Below are 9,030 nucleotides of genomic sequence, written 5' to 3' on the forward strand. Positions count from 1 at the left end.
AAACCTTTCTCAATCATAAAGCCTTGGAATCATAAAGAGGTGACTTTTATAGGTACCCAAATGAAATGTTATGTTTGTAAAAATACTACTTTATTATTGAGATTTTCAACACTGCTTTCAGGTTTCAAATAGATTATGCTTTGTTTCTTATTATTTATAATGTAGTTGCCGATAACATGTACGTTTTAAATATAAGAAATGTTCAGATATACATCCAAATGAAAGTAACTTCATGATGGGAACAAACCTTATCAGGTATCATGTTAAAGAAGAGAACACATCCTTTTTATAATTCTGTCTAACAATATCAAATGTAAAACAAATACGTCGTCATTTTCAATATCATATTCTTCTTTATAAAAGTAAAATTTTGGCACCAATGCGTACCACAAATGACCAAAATATTGTTAACAAATCCATACCCCCGCTTTGCGGGGTTCCTCACCTAGTTTTTATTATTAATATTCATCTATTTTTTTATAAATTTTAATGAACTTATAATATATTTTACACATATAATTTTTCCTAAATTAATTTCTTTATAATTTACCTAATCTGAGTAGTCATCGTCTAGACTAGTTATTAGTTACTCCCTAGTTGATGTACTAAGTACGCCTATCAACTTTTGCAACATTGCATAGTAGTAAAGTAACGTCCAAACAATAAAGATATCCCAAGAACGTGATAAGCAAAGATTTTACTAGGATGATACCTCCCGACATGAAGTAGAAACATATAAACATGAGAGCCATTATAGGTTGAATCATTCGATTAAGGGACCATGTCACCTCGCGTAACGTTAAACTACTCAGATATGTAAGCTTTAGCATTTAAGTGTGCTAAACTGATAATACATAGTGTACATAAAATGTTGCATGAAGTACTTTAAAGAAAATATGTTCGATAAATGTTTAACTTTATTGTGTCTAAAACCCATGGAGCTCACCAAAAGATTTCATATTACCTATTGTATTTTAAAATGTCATGAATTTCACGTTTAAATACAAAGATTTAGAAGTCTTTGTTCGTAGATGATCTTTTGTTGATGCCTTAAAAGATTGGGCTTTTGTCACGTAGGAGTGAAGCTTGTAAACGACGAACTACTTGAACTTAGCTTTTATAGTTTATGTTTGCTATTGTGATATAAGTTATAAGTTGTAACCCTTGAGTTGTGTAAATGCCTCACAAATGTTTTGGGTTCGTTTGGGACCAAAATTTTAGATATGGCTCAATGCCAAAACCAAAAGTTTTTACAAGATATGATTTAATACTGTAAGTTTTTTTTTTCTTGAAATTGAATATTTAAAAGTGTATAAAAATGGGATGTTATAGTAAACCGACCACATATTTAGCAACGAAAAATTTGTTTATTTAATAAATGAGTGAATATTTACAATACATTTTATTAACAAACAAACATGAATAATGATCTCGTTCGTTCACTAATATTTATTCTAGCAATATCTATTTCGTTCACTAATGTTTGTTCTAGCAATATCTATTTAACTGCTTGTAAATATATATATTCAATTATATTTGTTCTTGATTTGGATGTGTATGTTTACTTGTAAATATATATTCAATTATATTTGTTCTTGATTTGGATGTGTATGTTTATTTATTTATACTTATTTATACGTATGTTCTAGATTTGGATGTTTATATTTCTTCATTTATGTTTATTCGTTTATGATCTTTTACGTTTGTTCGTTTAGTTCATTGAACTTCTTAATGTATAGAAACAATGTAACATGTTAAACAAACGACACAAATAAAATCATTTACGTGTTCACGTTCGTATTAACTTAAACGAAAGAACATAAATAAGCTCTGGTTCTTGTTTGGTTATGCTACGGTCTTTTTTTTTTGTTGGAAGCCTTTTTTATCATTAAAATATAACACATGTTGATTTCAGTGATTATATCTTTTTCACTCGTATAGTCCCCAAACGTTAGTTTCTTTTACGTACTTCTATGGTTAAAACTATCAACAACCTTACAAAATATTTAAGATATGCACTACTTAACAAATCTAATCAATTTTTAAAGAGGCTCACATTTAGAAAAATAAACTATACTCGAGAAACATTTTACCTACACCCATTCATCACGTGTTAATACCAAAACATAAGTACACAACAATATTTCTAAACTACTATTCCTATACATCTAGAATTTAATATAAAAGGAAGAAAATAAGTTTTGATATGGTATCTATCAAACTATTCTTACATGTGAAGTATGATCTTTGCATCAAACCCTTGTTTTAGATTTATTTATCATTTTCCCAATAACAATCCCTATTTGGATTAATCAAAAACTTTCCCCCATATCCTTTCAATGTGTCATTCATTCGACCAACATTATATCTTTGTTGATCAATCTGAATCCTACCACTTCGGTTCCCCACATCATACACATGACCAGATCCCTTCATCATGTCCCCCTCCAACATGCGTAACACCTTCACAAATAGTAATATTTTTTTTAATTAACCGTTGCCTAGATAAATGACCATTTTACCGTTTTTAAGAGAAAGTAGGAAATTAAGTAAGTACCTGTGACATGCGAGGTCGTAAATGTGGATCCCGTTTAATGCATAAAGAAGCAGCTTGCATCATGCAATAAACCTCATGTTCTGAATAATAACAGTTCCTCAGCCGAGGGTCAATTAAGTCATTTATGGCATCTTGTTCCAACAATGGACGTGCCTACAAATATCAGAGAAAAAAAAACACGGTCACTTTTTTATGTCTTTAGCATGGAGTGTCCCATTGACATCAGTTACAGTCTAATGCATGTCAAACACAGTACAGTACACAGTACACAGTCTATTATGTTGTAAGGCTATCTGGAGCATACCCACTCTGCGAGACATTGTTGGCCTTTAGGACGTTTAAGGTCCACTGCTTTTCTTCCTGTAATAAGCTCAACTAATACAACCCCAAACGAATACACATCAGCTTTTTCAGTGATCTGGCCACTCTGTGCATATTCTGGAGCTAAGTATCTAGATAAAGAAAATATATAATTAATTCACAATATTATTTAATTGGTGTAAAATATAAATTAAAAACTTACCCAAATGTTCCAATTACTTTTGTTTCTTCTTCTGTGTCTCCATCAGGCTGCCATCTTGCTAGTCCAAAATCTCCAACCTTGTAAAGTTGATGTTTTAAAGCAAAATTAAATCATGTTTATAATACAATTGAAGGTGTATTGATATAATATATATATATATATATATATATATATATATATATATATATATATATATATATATATATATATATATATATATATATATTTACATACCAGAGGTTCAAAATCATGGGTGATGAGGATGTTGTTTGGGCGCATGTCTCTATGAACAATGCAACCTACTCTGCATTCTTCATGAAGATACCGCAATCCTCTAGCGGCTCCCAGAGCTATTTTTTGGCGTGCTGACCATTCTAATGCATCCCGATCACGTCCTGCATACATCACAACTCCATGTAAACAGTGCTTACAATTTGCAACAAAAGGGTAAAATGGTCATTTTGTCTCTCCCATGAAGTGATGTATGTGTAAATGATCTCTTGTATGGAGAAAATGTGTTGTACACACAAAGATTGTGTTTTGTGGACTAAATGGAATGTGAATGTCTTAATGTGAGTAAATGACTATTTTACCCTTCTCCAATACGAGTGATAAATGGATATATGTGTGTCTGGAGTAAAGTAAATGTTCTGTACATAAAGACTGTCTTTTGGGGACTGAATGAAGTGTTTGAAATTTGAATATGAGTAAATGAATATTTTACCCTTCTCTTAGGGAAGAAGATGAATGGTTTTTCAATAAAAATGGAAAAATGATACTTTAACCCATCTGTATGTATGAACTCTTTGAGTATGAGAAAATGTCCAATTCACCCTTATATTTATTTTGAGTGGAGGGTAGTTGTAAGAATTACCATAAAGATGAGAATCCAGGGAGCCATTGCATACATATTCATAAACCAGCAACCTCCTTCGATCCTCCATACAGAATCCAATCAACATAACAACATTTCGATGTTGAGCACAGCTTAAAACTTCAACTTCAGAACAAAATTCTTGATCCCCTTGAGAACTTGCAAGTTTATGTTGTTTAACAGCAACAGCTTGTCCATCTGGAAGCAACCCTTTATGCACAGATCCAAATCCTCCTTCAGCCAAAAAATTATTCACAGAAAATCCTCCAGTAGCAACCTCAAGTTCCTCATAAGTAAACCACCTTGGAGGCTTTCCAAAAATAGGCGCCTTATGTTGACATATTGAACACAATGGAGGTGGGAAAGAAGGGGTGCTTCTTGATAAAGATATTGCATCTCTTACATTACCTCTAAATTCTGTTTCAGAATGTTCACTTTTGGAAGTTTGAGAGAATTGAGAGGTTGAAGTGAGGATGTCAATCATCCATGGTTGAAACCTTCTAGAGAAAGATGAAGAGAGATTCTCACTCTCTGAGTCTGAACTCGACTCAGCGAGTTCGTGATTTTCTTTTATAGGGATGAAAAATGGTGAAGTTCCTGGATCAGAACTTGAAATTGAAGTCCCGGGTTCGGTTAAAGATAATGCCTCGGGACTAAATTGAGGCGAATAATTTTTGTCTTTTTGTAGGTTTTTAGATGATTGATTTGTCATATGGTTTGCTTGAGGTGGATTCTTGGGTGATCCAATTAAATTGAGGCGAATAATTTTTGGGCGTGATTTCTTGATTGTCACAATGTTGCATTGCAACTCTTCCATACATCGCTTTTGTTCATGTTTCAATTTTCTACAAGGAACATAAAAAGTGGTAAGTTATACAAATTATGTCTAATTTAAAAGTTTATAATCTATTGATTGTAGTTTCGAGTAGTACTTGTCTAATACGACCCAAGTAGCCTGAATTTGTTTGGCCTCTAGAGCAACTGCTCCGTATGGCAATCCAGAAACTGTTTTTATCTTCACATTTATCTATTATGAGATAAGGGCAAATTAGTAAATTACTCAGTCCCCAGTAATCATGGAGATTTAGAAAAAGGAAAGCTTTAGATGGACATACCTTATTAGGATCATACATGTTATGTAGTTGAAGAATCATTTGGGAGCAGGAATCTGCTATATCACTTTTTCCTAAATATGACCTCCAATGGCGACTAGCACAATCTCCAGTAAATCTTGGAAGACCCCATAATCTTTTACCTAATTTAGAGTAAAGAAAGAGAAAATGGTAATGACAATCAAGAACAGGTGTGAAGTTCAAGAAAGAAGCATAAATTTATAAAAAAAAATTACCTGAAGGCATGACAACAAGCAATGTAATGCAATGCCCAGGTTGAACCACATGAGTCAAAGCCCAAACCAAAGCTGATTTTGGAATTTCCCTGGATGCTTTAACAGCAACAACGACTGTTTCAACATTATTTGAGTCCTTCTCCTGCTTTCCCATGCTCCTTTCTCTAGTCATTGAGCTCAGAAATAGAAAGAAGAATGCCTTCTGATGTGGTTTTTATGATGTACTTTCCCACCAAACACATTACAGTGAATTCAATTTCTTCAAGAGACAATACAACTGCGTAAAAGAAGGTTTTAATGTTTTGTACCAAAGATTGACAAGATGAAAACATAATGACAATTACTGTGTTTGACTCTTTGTACTCTGCCGACCATAAAGTTATGATTCCATAAATATGTAGAGGCAGAATAATTCTCTGTTATTCTGTAAGAGTAATCGGACCCCTACCTGATAGTGATACCTCAGTAGTCCACCCTTTTGAGTTTTGACCAGCAGTCAGTTCCTTTACAAATCTCAAGTCCAAGTTGTACTTACAAAGAAAAAGCAAATCATTCCAGAATCCAGGAACTTGCTATTCAAAATCTGCAAAACATCAAGTAAATAATTTCAGAAATACCATAAATGGCGAGCACTTTGAAGCACATGAAGCGCAAGATACACAATTGGTGTATTAATCGTTCAGTTTCTAATTACGTCTTCGGACACTACAATAGAATTGAACAAATACAGCAAAAAATTAAGAATCCCAATTTATATACATAAATTATCCCGAAAGAGTAGAGTTTACCTATAGATTGCGTATGTGATATGGCAGCAGATTTCAGAAACTTCAGTTGTTATAGCTTCACTTCAAAGGAGAAACGACATCCACCAATTAATCCTGCAATATCCACAATACGTCAAAATTTTACAGCGTCATACACAAGTATAGTTACGAAATACACAAATGCACGAATTAAAACGGATTTTAATCATAAATTCGACACCAAAAATCTCCTTCATTTTGCCAGAGTTATATGCAATGGAAGTATGGAACTATGGAACTATCTCCAACAAAACAGTCGCATCAAAATTTTACACGTATAGCTGCTATAAACTAACATTTAATAACGCGAGGCGAGTGGCTGAAGATTTTCGACAATTCGAAACTTCTCCGAATGAAAATAAATTTCTAAAACGAATTAAACAAATATTAGAGATATTGTAATTGGCACCTGTAACGAAGATCAAACGCAAAGATATCAACAAATCTGAACAAACATTTACCCTATCTGTATGATCTTCTGCCGACGCTCAATAGTTTGGGTTTTAATGGAGAAAATTGACTACGGATTACCCTGGTCTTGCTGAATCCTCACTACTGACACCTTCGTTTTCAGAAAAAGCAATCTCGAAATAGGCGGAATTTGCTTAATTAAATGTTCCTCTCATTTACCGTCGAAAGCGACAACTTATAGGGGGTATGAAATTTGAACTCGAATAGTTGCATTTAGCCGCCTCGAGATTTAAAATTTGACCAAAAGGTCCTTTGTTAAATTTTAATTATGCTTTATGTAACCTAACAATTAGCGGTTACTCTTTTAACAAATTAGAAAATTGACAACACTTGCTTATAAGAAAGAGTCAGGCGTCGTTGAGTCGCTCAACTGGATCCACATAAAACGTAAGTGCAGGCCTTTTATATATACGATCTTTGTACAAATTTTATCTTTAGATACATCTTTGTACAAATTTTATCTTTAGATACATCTTATTTACTCAATCAGCAACAAAAATCAAAGAAAAAGAACAACAAAAATCGAAAAAAAAGAATATAAGGTTAGAAATTCACCTTGGTGATTACGTTTTTATTGCATGAACTTATATATAACAAAGTAATTTGGCTATGTTTGATAGACTACCTGAAAAGTTGTGAGTAGTTGAAAATGTAGTTGATAGCTAAAGGACGTGTATGACAAAAATAGCGGGTAGCTTGTAGCTTTTAACGTTTTGTTAAATGTTAAATGAAGTAGCATTTGAATTTGAAGCGTTTTAATTAAACTAATGCTAGAAGTTTGTAGTGTCAAACGACACTTTTATTTTAAACGGAGCGTTTTGTCAAACGCTAGAAGTTAGAAGCTTTCAAACGTTCCGTGTTGAAAACACCCAAAAAATTAGTTGTCAGCTGATAAAAAATAACATTTGGTAAAAACTAACTAATTAGTTAGCTGGAAAGTGTAAAATGACATAAAAATATGTAGAAAAATATGTTAATTATAATTAATAAAGAATATATATGAGAGAATTTTCAAAAATCTCTATAAGCTAGTTGAAAAACTATTGTGAGTAGTTTTTAAGAAGATAGTTTATTAGCTATTTATTTGGTTTATCAAACATAACAACCTAAAAAAAACTTTAAAAAATAAACTAACTTATAAGCTAGTTGTGACGTGTCAAACGTAACTTATATATGAGTTACGATAGTCATTAGAATCATTAGAAGTTATTAAGAATTATATAAACAAGTCAAAACATCGAAAAATAAATCGAGTTATTCATCATATTGGTTTAAAAATGAAAATGGAAATTTAAACATTCAAATATTAATTAGTTCATATTCACAATAGAAACTTGAAAGAAGTATAATTTTAAAAACTCATAATTCTAAAATAATATATATATATATATATATATATATATATATATATATATATATATATATATATATATATATATATATTTCAATTAAATTAAAATGATTTCACAATATCAACTACTTAGACTACCTACATAAATATTTATAACTTATGATATATTATATGGATACATTTTGATTCAGCATAAACTACCAAATTTCTTCTCTATCATTCATTAATTATATAAATAATAGTTATAATAACCATGTATTGGATGAGTTTATTTAAAAAAAAAAATATGAAGATGTAAATATTTGTGAGCTTTGAATTTATAAGAAAAATAATGAATTATTAAAATTAAAAATATTTTTTATTTTTTAAATTTAAACAAATAATTTAGATAAATAAATAAATAAAACTAGTGAGAAGTTTAATTTGAGAATTCTGAAATTAGAAAGTAAGTATATTAATGAAATTGTAATGTATTTATTATTACATTTAAATCTATATGAGATTTAATAAAATAAAAAAAAAACCTATAAAATAGCATGCAGAAAAAAATAACTTAAAATAATCACAAAATACATTTGAAAAAATAAATAAAAATATGACGATTTTTATTATATTAACGTAGATTTGTGACTTTTAATATTATTATATTAAAATAGATTTGTGACCTTTTCTATATTATTTTTTAAGATAAGATACAGTCTAGAAATACTCGTCCCACGTAAATGAATAAAAGCTTTGTTTGTGAAGTAATACTTGAAATAAAGAGCATATATAACTTTTTTATATATTTGGAAATTGGAACGACTTGGCTTCTTTTCAGATTGTACAGCAGGGGCTTTATATGGCAAAAGGTAAAAGTGAAAGGGTAGTTGTTCAAAATTTGAAATCATTGCAGCGCGCAGTGTGTATGAACTTGAGTGAAAGGAAAAGTTGAAGTAGATAGAATCTGGAGCGATCCTATAAAATATCATTAGACACCCAACTTTTAACTAATTTAGTCAAATATAATACAACATATAACGAATAAAATAACACTGGTATATAAATGATTGAAAAAGTGATGTAATATTCTTATTATTAATTGTCAAATAATTTCATAT

At 30.8% G+C, this 9,030-nt stretch overlaps 1 protein-coding gene across 1 annotated transcript; it reads right to left on the reverse strand.

Annotated features, from left to right (window-relative positions):
- Positions 1 to 2,030: 2,030 nt before the first annotated feature.
- Positions 2,031 to 6,731, reverse strand: LOC111906851 (inactive protein kinase SELMODRAFT_444075). The gene is made up of 12 exons (XM_042901211.2): positions 6,570 to 6,731; positions 6,091 to 6,183; positions 5,751 to 5,885; positions 5,303 to 5,579; positions 5,070 to 5,209; positions 4,887 to 4,981; positions 3,955 to 4,799; positions 3,315 to 3,475; positions 3,081 to 3,157; positions 2,862 to 3,009; positions 2,558 to 2,710; positions 2,031 to 2,463 (listed from the first exon to the last, which is right to left on the reverse strand). Exons 4-12 carry the CDS (start codon positions 5,472 to 5,474, stop codon positions 2,272 to 2,274), a joined length of 1,983 nt encoding a protein of 660 aa, XP_042757145.1. The 5' UTR covers positions 5,475 to 5,579; positions 5,751 to 5,885; positions 6,091 to 6,183; positions 6,570 to 6,731; the 3' UTR covers positions 2,031 to 2,271.
- Between the last annotated feature and the right edge of the window lie 2,299 nt (positions 6,732 to 9,030).

This window comes from Lactuca sativa, chromosome 4 (genome assembly GCF_002870075.4).
Source record: "Lactuca sativa cultivar Salinas chromosome 4, Lsat_Salinas_v11, whole genome shotgun sequence".
In the NCBI taxonomy this organism is placed as follows: Eukaryota; Viridiplantae; Streptophyta; class Magnoliopsida; order Asterales; family Asteraceae; genus Lactuca; species Lactuca sativa.